At 58.7% G+C, this 19996-nt stretch overlaps 1 protein-coding gene across 5 annotated transcripts in view; it reads right to left on the reverse strand.

Moving 5' to 3' along the window:
• The window catches only part of ADGRD1 (adhesion G protein-coupled receptor D1), a 149036-nt gene that overhangs the window by 62235 nt on the left and 66805 nt on the right, over positions 1-19996 (reverse strand). For all 5 annotated transcript variants that reach the window (XM_086681403.1, XM_086681404.1, XM_086681406.1 and 2 more), the window contains 2 exons: positions 19499-19574; positions 13570-13711 (listed from right to left, as the gene is read on the reverse strand). In XM_086681403.1, the coding sequence (XP_086537529.1) occupies positions 13570-13711; positions 19499-19574 (218 nt within the window). The remainder of the gene's footprint in view (positions 1-13569; positions 13712-19498; positions 19575-19996) is intronic.

A 19996-nucleotide genomic window follows, 5' to 3' on the forward strand; every position in this document is an offset into this window, starting at 1 on the left:
CGGTGCTGGCAAGCCCCTCTGTGTACAGCACAAATTGCTCAACCCTCTGAAGGGCAGTGTGTTATGGGTAGCAAATGTAAAAATGGGTATCTCACCCCAAATGGCCAAGGCAGCCCAGAAAAACAAAGCCAGGGCCCCATGTAGTCTTAGAGCCTTAAAACGGTTAGGTCAGCAGGTAGTGGCAGCAGGAACAGAGTCCAGAGACAGGGCCACACAGACACAGTCACTTGATTTACAACAAGGTGACGCTGCCTTGGAGGGGATGCTGACCCTCCCGGAGAATGGAGACCCTGACTATGCTTCGCAGCACACACAGGGACAATCAGAGAAGGCCTAGGAGGGAAAACACAAGAGTTCCTTCGCGACGCTGGGTGGGGCAAGATTCGGGGAGAGGGCACACGGAGCACGCAGTATGAAGAGAAGCTTGGCGCGTCACACCGCGTTAGAGGTTAGAGCTGCAGCTCATCAGGAGATACTCCAAGAATAAGAAGGCAAGACCCAGGTGAAAAAGGTATTTGCCATTTATGTAGCCAACAAATGAGTCCCACCCAACATGTATAAAGAAGTCCTAAAAAAAATCAGAAGAGAAAAAAAGCAGACCACCCACAGGGAAATAGGCAAAAGACTTGAATAGGACAGACAAAAAAGGATATCAGAACGTTCAATAAACATGCAAAAAAGTGACAAACTTCACTAGTCATCAGGAAAAAGCAAAAACAGAAATGAGCCACCATGAGCCACCAGGACAGCTAAGGTGGGAACAACAGACACCTCGAATGCTGGCAGCTGGGACTGTCACATGCTGATGGTGGCGGGTAAATCAGCATCCACTCTGGGAACCAGTTGGCATTACCAACCCAGGCTGAATACATGCATGCCCTAGGACCTGGCAGTTCCGTTCCTGGGTTGGCACCCAAACTGTGGGTTGTGGGTGTGCACGGTTCCCACACGGCATGCCTGTGCCCAAGCGGCACTGTCATCCCACCCACATCTGACCAATGGAGCCACCTGGGAGGGGTCCTTGATGGGGTGTGGGTGATCTCACACATAAAGTGGGTGTTCACTTTGTGAAGAGTTGCCGTGCTCTGCACTCATGCGTGTGCATTCCCATAAGCTTGCTGTACTTCCCTGACACACAACATTTCAAAATTGTGAGGACTGAGAAGCCGGGTCTGGAGAGTGTGAACTCCAGCTCCAACATGTGGTTCTAGGACTCCACTGGCCCCTGCGCTGAGGAAATGCAGATCTGCCTTAAACGTCCACAATGAAGTATAAAGTGGAAGAACAACGTGCAGACATTAACGGAGCAACCCTACGACGCTCTCCTGAAGCGGTAACTGAGCAGGAACACGGAAGGCCCATTAGGGTGTTGTCCACGATAATGAAAACACGAAACAAACAACGCGTAGCCACAGAACGATGACAAAGAGACACATGGCAACGCAGCCACGAAAATGACTTACGCTGTTTCGTTATCGGCACGGAAACAAGCATGGTAAATGAAAACAGGGAGAGCGTACCCCACTTACAAGAAACTGTGTGTACAGCCCACAAGTTTAGCTGCAGAAGCTCCTGAGGGGAGAGCATCAAAATGTGAACATCGGTTATTGCGGCTGGTGGGATTTCAACCATGCTGGACTACATATGCACGTGTGTGCCTGTGTGCGCACGCATGTCCACATGTGTGCATGTATGTGTGCATGCATGTGGCTGTGTCCATGTACGTGTGTGCCCATGTGTCCACGTGTGTGCATGTGTGTGTACTTGTTCACATGTGGGTGTGATGTGCCTGTGTGCACAAATATGCGTGTGTGCACATACATGTGTGTGCCTGTGTGAACACGTGTGCATGTGTTGCTCCTGTGTGTACCTTGCACACGTGTGTGCATGCATGTGTGCGTGTGCATGTGTGCACATGTATGTACGTGTGTGCCTGCTTGGGTGCACATGTATGCGTGCGTGTGTGTGCGCTCACATGTATGTGTGCCATGCGTGCACATGTGTGTGCCTGCATGAACACATGTGCATTTGTGCGCCTACATGTATGTGCCTGTGTGTGTGCGTGGGTGTGCCTACGTGTATGTGCCTTGCGTGCATGTGTGTGCACATACATGTGCCTGCATGCGTGTGTGCATGGGTGTGCCTGTGTGCGTGCCTATGTGTTTGTGTTCATGTACGTGTGCGCAGGTGTGTGTGTACGTTCATACATGTGTGCGTGCTGTGCTTTCAAACAGCCATATGTGGGCACCGTGGTTTTCACTATAGTCTGCAAGGCAGGAATATTCTAGGTCCCTAGTGCACCAAAAAGTGACCACAAGAAGACAAGGAAGCGCCTTTCTCACAACGAATCTGAGAGAAGTCACGGCTGCACACTACAACCCACCGGGAGGGTTCACGCCTCAGACCGAAATCAAGCTCACTTGCCTGCGCTTCGCTTACATCTGGTTCTGATGGTCATAGTTTAAGAATCACAGAGAAGTGACTCTTCCACAGCCTAAACCAGGAGAGCCAAACCATGCACAGAGTGCTACACACGTTCATACAGCAGGCGGTGACGCAGCAGTAAGCAGGACTGGGGCGCTCCGGGCATCGGAAGGGTAGAGGCCGGGGATGCCGCCCAGCACCCCGAACGCACAGGACGGCCCACAACAACAGCGCCGCGGCGGGGACGCCCTGACAAGAAGCAGCTCCTCAGTGTGATGGGGAGCGAAAGAGGCGGATGCCGCGGGAGTCGGGAGATTCCTGCCTGAAAGACCAGCGAACGGCAGGGGCCGAAGCTCTGTGCCCCCGTGTGTCTGCACCTCACTGTGCCCGTGGAGATGTGAGTGCCGGGGGCTTGGCGTCACTTGGGGGCCTGATCGCCTGGGGCCTGGTGCTGATCAGCCCTGCCGACGAGATACAGGTGTGCTGGCTCTCAGTGACCAACGTGCCCCCCGGGCAGTAAGGCAGGCACTTTGGGGAGAGGAGACTTCTGCCAGGCTCAGGAGGGAAGCTTAAGAAAACCAGTCAGTGCCCCGGGGGGAACTGAACAGGCCCAAGGCCGTGATGGAGCCCCGAGACAAGGCAGCCCCGGCCCCAGGCATGCCCGCGACACATGTTCTCACTGTGCACATTCCACAGCCCGGGGTCTGAACACCGACTGGGCTCACGAGCAGAGAAACCGATGGCACCCAGCGCCCAGGGTAACAGACTCAATGCCGCGGTGGGGGCAGCGGGGGCGGAGGGGTAAGGAGGCGTCCGCTAAGGGGCCCCCAGGACAGCTCTAGGCCCGGCCTGCCTCCATCATCCCTTGGAGACCCCTCCGAGCCCACACGCCACCCTGCGCCTCAACCCTGGGCCTCAGGCCCTGGCCCCGTCGCCGCAACAGAAAAGCTGCCGGCCGAACCCCACACTTCCCCCGGCAGAGTCGGGGAGACCACCTGCACCCTGTGTTTCTTCTGAGATCGCCCCACACGGCGCGCTGGTGAAGGCCTCCTCGAGAAATGCTTCCCATCAGACGTATCACTTTAATTCAAAAAAGCCTGCCTCCAAAAACATCCTCAGAAATGCAAAAGCAACCTTCAAAAGAAAAAGCCCCAAAACCCTAGAGAATGCCTGGCGAAGACAAGCCTCAATTACCACCCTCTCTGGGTATGATAAAAATTCCTCTCCGCCTCTCCTCAAGATGAGAGTCTTTGCTCAAAACCTTTCTCTTTTAAAAATAACTGCAGTAACCAACCATTAAAACAGGGACTGCATTTTAATCTACCCTTTCTTTTTCTCTGGTTTTGAAACTGGCACCTTCCGACTTCACAGAAGACACGAACGCAGACTTCTAGCCACCATCCAGCACTACTGCACTGGGTGCCAGATCAAGACCAGCAGACCCGGAATGCAAGCTGCTTCAGAGACTCTGGAAGTGTCTGTGCCCCCCCGGCCCCAGCCACACACCCCACGCTTTCACTGTCTTCTGGGCCCAGCAGGATGCTACTGTGTGTAGCAAGAAGACATCAAGGGCCACTGAAAGACAGCAAAGCCTTCTACGACAAAGAGATGCCTCTCCAAACACTCTGTCCTTAGCTTCTTGCATCTAGAAGCCGAAAGGATGTCCTTCATGGAAAACAGAATGTGTTCCCAAAAAAGCACGTCAACAGTACCTTCCATCTGAAACCCTGGTGACTTCCAACTTCCCTCAAAGCCACCTCCCACCGCCGTCCATGGGGGCCCGGGTCACACCTCCCACCGCCGTCCACGGGGACCCGGGTCACACCTCCCACCTCCATCCACGGGGACCAGGGTCATACCGCCCAGCGCCATCCACAGGGGCCCAGGTCACAACTCCCAGTGCCGTCCACGGGGACCCGAGTCATACCGCCCAGCACCGTCACCAGGACCCGGGTCACACTTCCCAGCGCCCTCACCGGGACCTGGGTCACGCCTCCCACCGCCGTCCACAGGGACCCGGGTCACACCGAGTCTGGACTCAGACGGCCCCGCAGAGCTTCCTACACCTGTTGCTTCCCAGCCTCCCCCTCCCCCCTCACCACCATGGGCAGGAATTCACTCTCATCTGGCTTTGCCACTCCCCAAACCATAGTGAGGTACCTAATCTGTCAAATCCACTCCGCATTAGCTGTGGCTCACGGCTCACAGCGTCGCATCTTCAAAGATGAATTAAACACCCAAGATCTCAAGAGAGATCTCAAGAGAGGTAAAGGACAGAATCGGGCCGGAGCGCTCATTCTCAGACTCAGCGCACTGGCAGGGCCCAAGCGTCTCCCTCTCTCCACAGTCTGTCACTCCACGGCCCCTGGACACTGGCAGAGGGCCAGCACGAGGGAGGGCAGAGGCAGGCCTGGGAGGGCCCGCTTCCACGTAGACACGAACTCCCCAGAGGAAGGTGCAGAACAAGGTCACTCACTGCAACAGATCGTTTGTAACGACAAATGTGGGTGACAGCGCAAATGCCCACGCGCAGCAGAGGAGCCCGACAAGCCCCGGATGGCTGAATAAAGCCCCACAGTGGAGCCCCCGGGCACCTGCCTGTACGCATCTCACCTCAGGACCCTGCGGGGCCACGTCCACACGCTCCAAATAAGTCAGCCCCTAAGATCGCCACAAGGGGGGCACACCCATCGCGCAAGGCAAACAAGCAGAGGCGGATCTAAGTGTGTCACAAAGGAATCACGAAGCCACTCTGAAGGGAAGAAAACCAGCCCGGCTCGCTCTGACAAACAGCGAGAACCGCACGGCACATGGCTAACGACAAAGAGGACAAAGACCGTCCTCCAGTTAGTACGATTGCTTCCCACAGGGGAAGGGCTGAGCAATTCCAGAATTATGCACCCGGCTTGAACAAATACGAGAAAACACCGAGAATCACGACAGCCAGGTTTCTAACTCGGGAAAAGGAGGATCCGAATGTAGAAAAGCCCGAACGACCCCTGGGTGTCAGGTTGGAAACTGTTGTCAGGAGGAACTCGTGTCTCAACACCACACGTACAGACGCGTGCATGTAGATGCGTACGCCGGGCGCGAGTTTGCTTGTGCGTGCGTTCACACACTTCCCGGCTCTGTCCGCTCAGGGCCTCGAGCAGCAGTGGCACCCCGGCAGACGTGAGCACCCCCGGCACCCAGACCCTGGTGTTTAAACACCAGTCCCCAGTAAGATAAAGCAGGGCTCCCTGGAGAAAAGGTTGCTTCCACGAGCCTAGAACACCTCTACCGGTAAGGAAAGACTCAAGATCCGGGATGGCATATCAAAGGGACACAGGAGCCAACTGGAGAAAGCTCCGGATGGTCAGGGCTGGGATCATCACTGGATTATAACCTACAGAATAAAATAAATATCTGTGAGTCATATCGATATAAATAAGTGATTGGGTCCATAAATAGCAAGCTGCTCTCATAACAGAACTCTACTTAACAAATGTAGAAGCAATGACAGAAATGGAAAATCGCCTTTAGGCAAACGGTACAGCACTAGTTTTTACAGGCAGTAGCCGCCAACGGGAGATAAAATTCACGGTGAGATACGAGGAGATAAAGCGCAGCTGTGGAGTTTTGTGCTCTCCTCCGCAGGACACTCAAAATTTGCAAAGGGAACAACAGTGAGCTGACGGGGGATAAACCTGGCAGACGCCACCCGGACCAGAGAGTCGCAGGGGACGTCACCAGGAACAGCAGGTGACACCCTTCGCTGCCTGTGTGTCCCCAAACCCGCGGAAGGGACTCCTGGCCCCCGGCACCGCAGGATGGGGCTCTGTGGGGAGGCAGCGCCCCACAGAGGTGACGAGGTGCAGGGAGGCCCCGTCCCCTCCGACTGCTGTCCTTGTAAGACGCAGAGAGCAGGCCGCCCACACACACACAGGGCACGACCTCTGAGGGCACGGTGGGAAGGCAGCATCTGTGGGCCAAGGGGAGGCCTGGGGAGGGGCCAGCCCCACCGCACCTGCACCTGGACCCCCACACACCTGGACGTGGACCCCCCACCACACCCGGACCTGGACTCTGAGCCTCCAGAACCGGGAGAGAATAAGCCTCTGCTGTTCCAGCCGCCACAGGAAACTAACAGAGGCTGACGAGACACAGGAAGAAAAGCTTGATCTCGCTTTTGTGGTTTTCTCATCAAAGGCGCATAACCCCAAAGGTTTGCATGACCCTCAGGTTTGCATCCCGAGAAAACATCAGACCGTCCCCAAAGTGAGGGACGCCCCGCAAACTAACCGTGCGAGGCAAAAAGGTCACGGAGACAAAGAAGCCGCACGCCCGCCACGGGCTGGAGGAGCTGCCGAGAGCCGGACCCGCCGCGGAAACGAGCCCCAGCAGGTGGACGGACAGAACTACCGCCTGTCTGCAGCGAGGCACCATCAGCGCTCCCTTCCAGGCTTCAGAGATCATACTTAAAACAGCAGCGGGAAGGGGCGTGGGTGAGTGGTACCTGGAAACGCTACTGTTTTGCAGTTTTTCTGGAAGTTTAAAATCACTTCAAATTAAAAGCTAAAAAAAAAAAAAAATAGAGCTTGTAAAATGGTGACCTACTAGCTGAACTTGAACCCACAGGTATATTTCAGTCAACAACGTGAAAAGCAAATCCGAATTAAGTGCCAACGGTACAAACGCAGAGATATAATTTAAAATCCAGATTCGTGGCTTCTTTTCACAAAACCACAAGTTGTGGCGATGCCCCATGGAACCAGAGGACCAAGGCAACGGCCCCAGCGCCACGTTCCCACGGTCACAGCCGCAGCCCCTGGGGGCACCAACTCCTGAGGCCGCCGGGCCCAGCGCCTGGGAGACCAGCTCCGTCCACCAGCCCCGGGCGTCTCTGGGGCTCCGATGGGTCTGGACGCCGGGGTGAAGGCCCCCAGACGCTGCACGCTGGGGACCGGGCGCCCAGAGAAGCTCCGCCTTGACCACGGGCAGACGTCAGGCTCCAGAGCTGGGGCTCAGCCTCTGCCCCGAACACGCCCTGCACGTCTGCTCCGGGAGCAAATAACCTACGGGAGACACTTGACACCGAAGAGGAGAGACCTCCCTACCTTCCGGCACCTCTGAAGCCTGCAGCCTCGCACGAGCCAACGCACAAGACAAACGTGATTTTCGGGAACGTCCTCGGCCACGATTCGGCACTCCTGATGCAGCAGGAAGTACACGCGGCCCCGCGGCCCGGCCCGGCCCCGGAGCGCTCTCCTCTCTGCAGGTCGTGAGGCCCGGGCGGCGTGCCTCACCTGAGCGCCAATAAGACTCTCCTCCTTGTTTCTTAAGGCAACTCGGAGAGTCTCTTCATTCGGCACTGGCACCAGTCACGCTTCTGGACGCGTGGTCCTCAGCCTGCGGAGCTGCGTCTGACACCCAGATGGGGCAGGGGTCAAGTGCACGGGAGCGTCGGCGCTGGTGTGTGCTCCTCCCGCCCACCTGCCCACCACCACTGGACCGACAGCACCACACGTGTGCTCCTGGGGGAGCGACGCCTGCTTCCCTGCCACCTTCTGCCCCGGGGCAGGCACGCGACCCCCAGGGCCACTGACAGCCTCTCGCTCTCCCTCCTGGGGCTCTGCCTTTGGGTCGGGGCCACAGGCGCAGAGCACAGGGCAGCGCCCACTCACCTCACAGGGCTGAGGTGACAAAAGCAGGGCAGGGCCCCTGGGCTGAGACCCCTCCCCCCAAGTCCTGTGTGCTAGCAGGTGTCCTTCTGGAAAACTCTGCTTGCTAAAGTTAGCCACGGCTGGCCTTCGTTTCTGCACAGAAGACCCAGACGGAGCAGGAAGAGCTAACTGACCCCGTGGATGTCTTATCACCGCCGCGTGTATTACTACACACGACAAAACAGAGGCACAGAGAGGCGAGTCGCTTGGTCCACAACACGGAGCCAGTGTCTGCGGAACAAGCGAACAAGCGAACGTGTGAGCACATGAGTGTCTTGGAGAACTAACACGCCCTCGTGATTACCTGCAGTGGCTTCCTGACGGACACCTTTCACGGCCACCTGGGCCGCCACGCCGAGCCAACTCTGCAGGGGCCTTCTGATGGCCACACACCGGGACGGCAGGCGCTGACCAGACCTCTGAGCCCCCGCCGTCCTGCCTGGGCTTCCTCGCCAGCTGCCGTGGGGAGCCGGGGCCAGTGTGTGCTCCCTCCGTGCCCGAGGCTCAGCCGGGGGTGAGGTCAGAATGCACAGAGGGGCAGACCCTCCCTTTGCACCTGTTCTCAGAGTCCTGCTGCTGGAACCTCATGGATCTCGTCATCAGACTCGATCCCCTCCAAGCGTCAGGACAATCCTGACCCATGGCCTGTCCTGGGGACTCACAGTCAAAGTGAAAGCCCGTTTGATGAGTGAATTTCAGACAACAGCACTCAAAGCTGACGACACCTAGCTCTTTGAAACGCTCATCTGGGTTTTCTAATTTTCACAGCGCCCGAAGAATCTATGTCTCGCTGGCCTGGCCACCTTCCGGGGGCAGCAAAGGTTCGCCTTCATTGACCAGGGAAAGGTGAGGGTTCAATCCTGAGCTGCAAATTACAATCCACGTCAGATGCCATGAGCGATTTTAACTGGCGAGAACGCCGACATCTCTGACCCACGTTTAGTCAGAAGACCGCGGCGCTCCCTTCGGGCCGGGGCCCCCAGGGACATCTCAGGGCGGGGTGCATCTGCTCGTGCTCGCGTCCCCCTCAACAGCCTCTAACCGGCTGCCCGGCCGAGCGTTCCGAGCTGTCCGAGCTGTGTTCGCTCAGCAGGCTCCCCGGAGTCAGACGGGACACCGCATCGGCAAAGGCTGCCAGTGGCTGTGATCGGCACGGCCAGGACTGGCGCAGCGGCCGAGAATCCGCGTAGCGGGGACGGGCACAGAAGTGGCACGGCGGCCGTGGATCGGCACAGCGGCGTGGGCCAAAGCACAGGGGTGGGACTCTGGACTACCAGAAAGAGGCAAACACCGCAATGGCACCTGGATGCCGGACTCCCGACGCGCACACGTGCTCAAGGCTCGGCCGGCCACACACGATGCTGAACAGGACACAGGGCCCGGCCGCCCCGGCTGCCTCATCCATCTGACCTGGTCCCCGCCCGCAGGCCCACCCGGGACCGGAATACGCGTGGGGGTCTCAAAGCAAAACTCCTCAATACCAGCAGGCTCTGTTTGGGCTCTGTTTCAGAGCAGGAACTGACCCAAGTTGGTTTCCTAAGGAAACAAGGAGATTATCCCTTTTAATGCAGGCGTCCACACGTCAGGAAATAAGCAGAAGGCAGAACAGTGCAGAAGAACTGGTGGGGTAGAAATACCCACTCGCGGGGCCAGCGGACCCCTGGAAAAGTTTCAGGTTTTGTCTCATTGGCTAGAAAGTCTCCTTGGGAAAACCCTGGAACGAGCCACCCTCCAAAAGCACAGTTTACACCAGGCGGCATCGCGGGGGAGGGTGCTCCCAGGAAGGGGTGAGGCCAGAGGTGAGGGAGCCAGGGTCCCATAGATGGTGCCCCCTCCTCGGGAAAACGCCAACAGTAAGCACCACAATCTAACAATGTGCAGTAACTCGGTTTACCGCCCGCAGCCCGTGGCGCTGCGAGGAAGGTCGTGTGGGGTCGACATGGGGCGGCCCCGTTCTGAAAGAGGGGAAGGCAGGAGGGCTGGGGCTGTGTGGGTGGGAGAGCAGGCAGAGGTGCGGGGTCCCGAGGGTGGCGGACCCTGGGGTGGCCCTGCTCAGAGAGGGCCGGTGAGGAGGAAGGAGCCCTGATACGTGGAACAAATTCACCTCCCCCCCTTGCCAGTTCTGGGGCTCACGCCTGCCTGACCACACAATAGAGGGGTGTGTGTGTGTGTGTGTGTGTGTGCGTGCGCGCGCGCGCATGTGCTGGGATGGGGTGTGTACTGTGTCCATGTGTGCTAGGTATGGATGTGCATGTGTGTGTACTTGATGTAGATGTATGTGTCTGTGTGTGTACTAGGCATGGGTGTGTGTGTGTGTTTTCTGGCTCTGTACATCCATGCGTGTGCTGCATGTGCCCATGTGTGTGTGCCCATGTGAACTCACTGGGTGTCTGGACCCCACAAAGCCCAGCACTCGAGCCCCGTGTCTTCCCCATCGCCCCCCCCCCCCACCGCCACAGGCAGGTCCCTGGCCCTCCTGCTGGGTCTGCTGCCCTGGCTTCAGCCCGGGGTCCCTCAGCCCCAGGCCCAGTCTGGGCCCCGACGCCCGCCGTGACTCCTGGCCTCCGCCTCCACTAGGGCAGCCTCAACCTCAACCCCACGATGGCCCCAGAGTCCTGAGAAAGAAGCCTTCTCTGCATTTGCACGGTCTCAATTGCAGGCCGGCGCTGTCTCCGGGCCACGCTGTGACACCCTCACCGTGGGAACACTAAAGATGTGCCCCCCTCGTGCGGACCAAACCTCCAAGGCCGCTGAGCCTCGGAGCTCTTCCCTCTGCATGGTGGCGGAATTCCCGCGGTGGCAGCGGGGGGACCTCCGTCCCAGGGACCAGTATCCTCTCCTTGGAAGGAATCGTGCGAACGTGTGCCGACGACAGGACAGCTGGGGGACAGAGCCACTCACGCGGTGGGGGGGGGGGGGGGGGGGAGGGGGTGTGGCGATGTTCAGCGCGCACCGAGCCGCCGCCCTGAGCAAAGCTGGGAGCCACCGTTCTCCCGTTTCGCTGGAGGGAAGGCTTCACGCAGAAAGCCGGACTGGGACGCTCGGCCAGAGATCTATCCCCGAGGCCCAGAGTTTAGATTCTTCCTCAGAGGAACCTGAGTCACGGAAGATGCCAGCCAGGTGGGTGGGCTCACATGGTCTGGGCTTCTGGAAGGTCAGTCTGGGCATGCGGGGGGAGGCGGCAACGGGGGCAGTCGGGAAGCCCCTGGCCCAGCAGAACTAAGGAGGAACAAGGGTTCTGAGCCAAGGGAATAAGGGGATGACGGGTCCTGGGTGGGGACCAGAGACAGCAACCCAGGCTGGCACCAAGGTTCAGGCGCAGACGGAGGGAAGGGAGGCACCGGGGCAGAAGCCAGGAGCACAGAGGAGTGACAGGCCCAGAGGAAACGCCCTGCTGGGCACCCAGAGTTCGGAAACCCACCGGAACAGACGCTTTGTGCTGAGGCCACGGGGGCCACGTAGGTTTGGGTCTTCAGTGACCTCTGTATGTGGCGATACTGACACGTCAGCATTTCTGTGGATTCGGACAGGTAAACACTTACGTGGTCATGTGACAGGGACACCTGTGCAAGGAGTTAGAGAAGGTGATGCAGCGGGGACGGGCCAGGGGCACGGGGGCGGCCCCCCAAGAGGACACGTCCTGGAAGCCAATGAGGGGGTCGAGGGGCCACGGGCATCGACGGGACCCAACACTGTCCACACATCGGAGACAGTGGACGCTGGAAAGGGCCCTGCGCTCCGTGAGCCAGAGACCTCTGGACACCTGGAGAAGTTTGTGCAGCTGGAAGAGAGGCTTCAGGACAGAGCGCGCAGAGGCACGGCGTCGCTCTAGGACACTTGCTGGGCGCACACCCAGGACCATAGCAGGGTCTGGAGGAGGTACCTGCACACCCACATGCTCAGCATCTTGCCGACAGGAGGGGGGAGCACCCCAAGTGTCCATCGGTGGGTGGCCGGGTAAACAAAATGTGGGGTCGCAGAAAATGCATGTTTTACGTACAGGAAAATGGAGTGCTCTTCAGCCTTAAAGGAGGAACTTCTGACACGTGCTTCCACGTAGATGGACCTTGAGGACCGACACCAGATGGAATAAACCAGTCCCAGAAGGACAGACAGTGCAGGACTCTACTTACGTGAGGTCCCTAGAGGAGTCACTTCACGGTGACAGAGAGCAGGTGGTGGGCGCTGGGGGCTGGGGCAGGGGGTAGCATCCGTGAGGGCAGAGCATCATTTTGGGAAGGTGGCAGCATCTGGGGACGGACGGGGGTGGCACAACACCGTCCATGTGCTAATGCCATAGACTGTGTGCTTAGAAATGGGTAAGATGGCAAGTTTTAGATTATGTCTATTTTACCACAGTTTAAAATTCTCTTAATGGTTCGTGATTGTTTGAAAAAGAGAGAGAGGCCGGGTGCCGGGGCATTCCGAGGTCAGGACTGTGGGTGCAGAGGGAAGGGACGGACAGGAGAGGTCTGGGACACAGCGGGTGGCACACAGTAAGTCCTCAGTTAAGGTTGGTGGAACAGGATGGGACAGGATGGTGTAGAAAATGCTGGAAGGAAATGTCTTCAGCGCAAGTGCAAACGACTGAACATATGGTGAGTTCTGAAATAAATTCCTTAAAAAACACGCCGCCTGGGTGTTGAATCAACACCGAATCTCGGGACACATCCCGGCACGAGACAAGCTCGCGCTGTTTAAAGGACAGAGCACATGTGTGTCCCATCGCACCTGCCATTCGTACCCACTGACAGCAGGGAAGAGAATGCGACGGAGTCCCAGTTACGACACAGCGGGACCAAGAACTCATCACTGAAAAACCGCGCAGAAATGGCCCCCCCGCCCTCAGCTCCAAAGCATGGTTCCCACGGAGAACACACTGATGGCACCATCAAGACACACATCCCCCTCCTCCAAGAACGACTTTGTTTTTAATGTTAATTTTTAAGAGAGAGAGAGAGAGAGAGAGAGAGAGAGAGAGAGAGAGAGAGAGAGCGCATGAGCACACGTGCATACGGGGGAAGGTGCATGGCGAGGACAGAAGATCCCAAGCAGGCTCCACGCTAACAGCACAGAGCCCAACGTCGGGCTTGATCTCACCAACTGTGAGCTCGTGACCCGAGCTGAAGTCAGATGTTCAAACGACTGAGCCCCCCCCAGGTGCCCCTAGAAGGACGTTTACTGTGAATCAGAAACATCCATCCACACACATCTACGAAAGCTACGTCTGGTCCCAAAGGCCTTTTTCCCCAGGGTCTACACCGTGTGACCACTGAGGGACTTCCCAGAAATAGTCTCAGGAAAGGAGCTCTCGGTAGAGGAAAACGCCAGCGTGGGCCAGCACCAGGGCCACCTGAGAGTCTCTCTGTGGCCCCACAGACAACCCAGTCTCCTCAGTGCAAGATCAAAGACCGGAAGGGAGAGCGGATTCACTTTCACTCACCAGTCTGTGCCTGAGCTGGACCGTGACGAGAGGAGATCCTGACAAGTTCTGGGACAGCGTCGGCGGTGGGGACACCTCCAGGGAAATCAGGTAGCTGGCTGCAGACAGCGGGTGGGTTTTGTAATTTGCTGCCTCAGCAATCCTTGGAAGGAAATGGAAAATCATTACAGAACAGAAAAGGGGGAGGGGACGCAGCTAGAACCTGGCTCAGAATTCAACGTCAGGGCCGAAACTTTGGAGACTGAAATCTTTCTTGGGGGGAGCTGTGACTGGTCTCGCTCGGTACCCACCAGGACCCGCAGACGAGCCCTACAAGCGGGCACTACCATGTCGCAGGGAGAGTCCCCTCATCCAGGACCTGCTCTGCGAGGCTGGAGGCCGGCACCCCGGGCGACCTCACAGAGAGTCTGCTGGAAGAAGATGTGGCCCAGGGAGTGTGACGGATGGAAAGGACAAAGCTCTGGGTTTGCATCTCGGCAATCCCACTCACTCAGCTGTGTGACCCTGGGTAAGTGACTTACCTGTCTGAACTTTAACCTCCCAGCTTATAAAAAGATGGGGTCGATGGTAGCGTGGCGGGCACCTGTGGTCTTGCCGCCCGGCGTGCGTTCGTTAAGGGCCCTCCGTTTCCTCCAGGTGACCACCCCCTGCCCCCCTCGTAGCCAATGTGCCCTGCTGCTGACTCCATCGGCTCAGGAGTGAGCCCTGCTGCCCAGGCCTGAACCACCCAGGGCACTGCCTCCCTCAGGCCACGGTGACTGTGCAGAGGTGGGCACATGACCCACGGGAAAGTCCAAGGAGACGTGACAAGATTCAGATGGAAAATGCTGGGTCAGAGACCCTCGGTTCTCTCGGCTACACGTCGGCCCTGAAGGAGGTGCCCTGGAAGTGGCTCAATCAGGAGGGAAGAGATGAACTGGGAGAGGAGCCCCCCACCAGGGCAGAAGTGAGATCGAGCAGAGTGACATCAACTGGACGCCGGATCGAGCTGCTCCTGAAGCCAAAATGCCCATGCGCCTTTCAGCTGACACGATCCAATGAACTACCCTCCTACTTAAGACAGTTCAAGCCAGCTTCTCTGTTCCTTACACCCCGATCGAAAGACCCCTACCTGATGTATATGATACTTGCCTCATGGAGTTATGAGGTCAAAGTGACATTCAGGGCCAAGACGGGGGCGAGGCAAGGAGCCTGGGACGCAGGTTTTAAGGAGGAGCCCACACTCAGGGCCTGGCATGCGTGGCCCCTGTACGACCCCATGAGTGAACGCCTCCCTGGGGTCTGCGCCCCAGGCGCCTGTCTGCCTCACCGCGGTCCCAGCCCGCCTGCACACAGTCAGTGAGCGGCAAACGTCTGCTGCGTGGACTCCAACTCTGGAAAGCCACCCCGGAGCGCCGGAGACGTGGGGTCCCTGGGATCCCGCACGGGCCACCCGGTCACCTGCTGCTTTCTTGCCTGGTTGGGACCTTGCCTGCCTGCCACCCGCTCTCCAAAGTCTGGCGGGGGACTCTGCTCCCTTCCCGTGTCTGCCCCCACGGAGCCGTCATCCTGACGGCCAACGCTCTGGGCGTACAGCCTTCTTCCTCCCTCGACTGAGCTCAAACCCCTCTCCCCATCAAGCCTGCAGAAGCTTTGCTAGAAAGCGTGCGGTGGACACTCGCTCTACTCCTATGCCCCATCCCTGGTCCCCTGCCAGCGTCACAGTCACATCCCCTGACGGGCTCAAGCCCTCCACACACACGTACAACTTTCTTCTTGCTGAACCGCGAGGAAGCACGCCATGACTCTCCTCCCCCTAAACGCTCTAGCAAGCCCTTTCTAAGCGCGGAGTCAGCCTCCTCCGTAGCGAGGCCCAGTCACCACACTCAGAAGCCAGACACTGATTCGCTAATACGATGCGACGCCTGGTCCCCGCCTGTGCCTCTCGGCTGTTTCGTCCCAACGAGGCCTGTGCGTTCGCCAGGGAGCGCTGCTCCACGGGCCCCTGAACTCTGGAACGGTCCCCACAGTTCTTCCTCTTTCGTGGACGTCCAGCAGTGCAAACCGCCGTTTGCAAAACGGCCCTTACTTTAGATCTGTGGACGGTTTCCTCGCGTGGGGCTTCAGGCCACGCACCTGGGGCAGGATCACTCCACGGGCCACGTTAACTCCCTCCATGGCGTCGCACCGGGAGGACACAGGATATCACGCCCCAGTGCTGACCATATTGAGAGTGACCAGCTGGCTGAAGTGGCACCTGACAGCCGTCTCCAGCCTCAGCTCCCCTGCTCACTTGGTGAACTAACGAGTACCCTTGGGGCAACAGGGCACGACCCCGTTCCACGACTGCCCCTCACCCGGTGGTGCTAACACCCACTGACGACGTTGCCCCCATCAGCGACTACGTGCAGGGCGGCATCCTTCCGATTCTGTCATTCCTCCCGCGTCGACCGGATGGCGTTACTCTACAAGAAGGACGCGTGCGGACACTTAAGTAAGCCGCAGCCCCCGGGAGCTTCTCCTGCAGCACACGTGACTCCGTCAACAAGACGCGGAGACCTAGAGACCCGAGTCACAGCCCTGCCTCTGCCCCCGGCAGCCTTAACATCCCGGAGAGGGCCCGGGTCTCCACCTGCGGAGGGGGAGCGGAGACGCCGTGCCCAGCACGGATCCCCAGCCCCGCTCTGAGGGACACGGCCGTCCCAGGTGCTTGCCCGGCACAGCACGGCCCTTGGGAAGAGCAGAGCGGTCCTCATCACGAGGGGGCACGTGACGCTCCAAGGACCCTCCGTGTCCAGGGGGCCCAGCAGGGGCCGGCCACGTGCCCCCAGGACCCGTGCACAGTGAGACGCCGCCCCTGCCAGTGGCTGCCGGGGCCCCTGCAGCAGCCCGCCCAGGGCGTGGCCGTGGATGTGGTGACCCCGTGCCAGCCTGACCCCCAGCTTCATGCCCTAGACTCGCGTGCTGGTCCCACCCTGCCCCCAAGGGCGACTGAGAGAACGTCACGACCCCACCGCCCCTTCCCTTCTTACGGAAACCTTCCATGTACGGAGGCCCCATGCAGAACGCTAGGGGAAGGGGCCCGGCTGTGGAGGCAAGCAGGCAGCTGGCTCTACTGGTCTAACCCTAACCGGGCGTGGAATTTCAGAATTGTCTTCCAGTCACTGTGGCGAGGACGTCCAATCCTCTTATCGAGTGATTACAGATCTCTTTAAGCAAGCACTTACAGATGTCGTTAGGAGCAGTGCACTTTGTTTAAACAATTAACTCACTTAGCGCTCAAGGCAGCCTCACACGTCAGTACTGTCCCCACCCCTACTCTAGAGAGGACGACACGGAGACGGCCAGGCATCTGCCCAGTTCACGCAGCCGGTAAGGGCCCCGCCGGGAGAAGAGAGCCGGGAGCCCAGCACCGACTCTGTGCTGCCATCCACGACGCTGCCGGTGACTTCCGTCCCGCCGGGATGCCGCAGGACAGACCGCACGTATGGGGGCTGTACTTGAGCAGCTATTTCAGCGACTTTGTTTCCCAGGTTAATGTCGCCAACAAGAAGACACTTTTGCACCTTCACCCGGGTTGAAGATCCCACACGTGAAAAACACGTTCTCATCACTGCAAGACGTTTGGACTTTTGGAGAGGAGTGTACTTTTGGGGCCGACAGGTTCCGGCAGCCGGCGCGCGTTACTGCTAAGGGGCAGGGGGCTGTGGGGGGAGGGGAACCGCCCGGTGTGCGAGTCTCAGAGCCCACGACTCTCAGAGACAAGAGGAACTGACCGCGGGGGTCCAGATCACGCCAGCGTGGGTTCTGAGGCGTCCGAGAGTCCTCCCTGGGGGCAGCCGGGGCAGTGAGGGCAGCAGGGCGCTGAAGGCTGAAGGCCCCGAACGTCCCACCTGCAGGCTTCAGGCAGAGCCTTGGCCCACCCCCCACCCCAACGCGGGGCAGGACAAACACAGCCTCTTCCCCCATCTGCTGCTGCCAGCACTGACAGAACCGTCTAGCAGGGGTGTGCAAACACAGGCCTGGGCGGCTGCCTGCTCCTATAAATAAAGCTTTATTGGCACACAGCCGCTTCCACTGCTCTCCGCGTCGTCTGAGGCTGCTTTCACACTTCCAGCGCAGACGAGTAGTTGTGAGGGAGACAGTATGGCCCGTAAAGACAAAAATATTTACTATCTGGCCCTTTATGAAAAAGCCTGCTGGCACCTGGCTGGGGTCATGATTCGACTCGGTCACAGCAAACTGTCCCCTGAAATGCGCGTACACGCTGGTGTCCGTAAAAAGCAGTTCCACCTTTTCTTTCCTCTGCCAGTCTGAGGCAGGAGGAAGGTGTGGATGGGGGTCCAGATGCCGCTCTCCCTGCACGCCCTTACCCTTGGCCCCCATGGCTCCGCCTCAGGAACCCACAGCTCCTGCTTTGTGACGACAAATCCGCTTCAGCCTGAACGTTCAGCTACGAGAGCTGCAGATTAGGGCGGCCAGGGAAGGGCCCGTTTTTCACTCATAATCTTGGGATTGGAGAAGTGTCCCCCCAAAGAGGTGGGAGGGCATCTTTTTGAGAAAAAGCGGTGGCATTTTCCTCTGACGGCTCTCCTGAAGAGTTCTGGAAATCACACGCAAAGAGCGGCAGGGCCCCTTTCCTTAGTTGTAAGGAAACTTGTCCAAGCGCAGGCCTTCCCGGGGTGATGGGTCCCAGGTCCAGAGCAGAATCGTGGCTGTCTCCTTCCCTAGGCCACCCTCTCCCCGAAGGCTGCATCCCTCCAGGCGGCGGGCAGGGGCGGTACCGGGAGACGGGACGCCGGGGCTCAGCCACCCGTGTTCCCACAAGGTCTTCATCCCCCACCCTTTATCCGGACGCAGTTCAAATAGCCTGCTCCCCATTACCGAGGGGTCCACACAGCCGGCATCCACACAGCCCCAATACCGAGGGGTCCACACCACCGGCTCCAGCGCCAGCATCCGCAGCCCACCCTGCAGGGCAGGGCAGCAGAGGGGGCCTGCAGCTTCCCGGGCAGGGGGGAAGCTGGGGGGCAAGAGAGCCAAGTGGAGCCTCACCAAGCCGGGGTGAGGGCAACCCTATGAAAGGGGAGGCACGGACCCTCCCCTCCCCTCCCCTCTCGGAGGAATCAGCCTCTCCCTGTGGTCTGAGAGGGCTGACCCACCCCCACGTGAGCAGACACCGCCAGCTAGACAGCAGGATGCTCTGACCCCCCCATGAGTGGAAGGGCCAAAAGGGGGCAGGACCCAAACGGGCCAATCACTGCTCTCCCTGTGTTTCCACAGGGTCATGTGAACAGACCTAACCAACGAGAGAGCAGGATGCTCCGGCCACCATGAAGGGGGCAGCCAAGAGGGGCACATGACCCAAATGGACCAATCACAGCCCTCCCTGAGTCCACGAGCACATTCTGGAAAGGCTCCACTCCTTCGGAGACCTCAAGACCCAGAGGTGGAGGGGCAGTCCCTGAGCTACCGGAGCCCACCATGCTTCTATGTAGAGGCCTCCCTGGACGTGAGCCAACAACACAAAAGTGAGCACAGACAGGACACGGAGAGATCAGATCGCAAGGCATCCCCTGGGTCCCTGGATCTAACTGTGCCTGAAGCCTCCTTAGTCTCATGAGCCCCCAGTCTCCCCACCTTCCACCTAAGCCAACGTATCTAATACACCCTGACTGCTGGAGACATGTGCCGCTGTCCTCCCACTCTACAGAAGTGGCGGCTGAGGCTCAGGCAGTTGGGTCACTCGCCCACAGTCACGCAGGTCCTTCCAGACAGGGCAGATATGGTCACCTGACTGCTGCACTCTCAGGCTGCCCACCCAGGGTCCTCCAAGGCTATATTGTATATGCCTGTGATGGCAGGGAAGTGGGGGTGTCACAGCCACCCAGCAAACAAGCACACACACACCCATTGCCCTCTCCGTACCATGTGACCCTGAGGGACTCACTTGGTCTTGGCTGGCCAGATGTTGTCCAGGTAATTGTGCATCGTGTGGTAGAGAAGGCCCACGATGGTGGTCCAGGCTGGGGAAAAGCAGAGGGTCACAGACACCCGTCAATCTTCCTGGTGACAAAGCCCCCAGCCAAACCCACTTGCCCAGCAATGCACGGTGCAGACCCTCACACCCAAAACCCCAGGGGCAGCTCCTGGGGAGGGAGGGAGGGAGAAAGTGAGGGACTCTCAGGGTAGAGTTTTCCATGAGTCTGAGTAGAAACTTTGTGACCCTTCAGCTGTGGATTCAACTGTGACAATGACTCCCTGCTCCTCCCCTGAGTCAACTCCAGACAGACAGATACAACACCTCCCAGGGGGGGAGCCAGACTCGCCAGAAACGCTAGAGTTCACAAAGGCACAGGGCCCCGCTCGAGGGGCGGTCCCAGCGCCAGCCTCCAGCTTTGCATCCTCCGGGTGAGCACGTCCTGTTCGCTGCTGGTGTATGAGGCAT

This window comes from Puma concolor, chromosome D3 (assembly GCF_028749965.1).
Source record: "Puma concolor isolate L17-30 chromosome D3, mPumCon1.1.hap2, whole genome shotgun sequence".
Classification (NCBI taxonomy): Eukaryota; Metazoa; Chordata; class Mammalia; order Carnivora; family Felidae; genus Puma; species Puma concolor.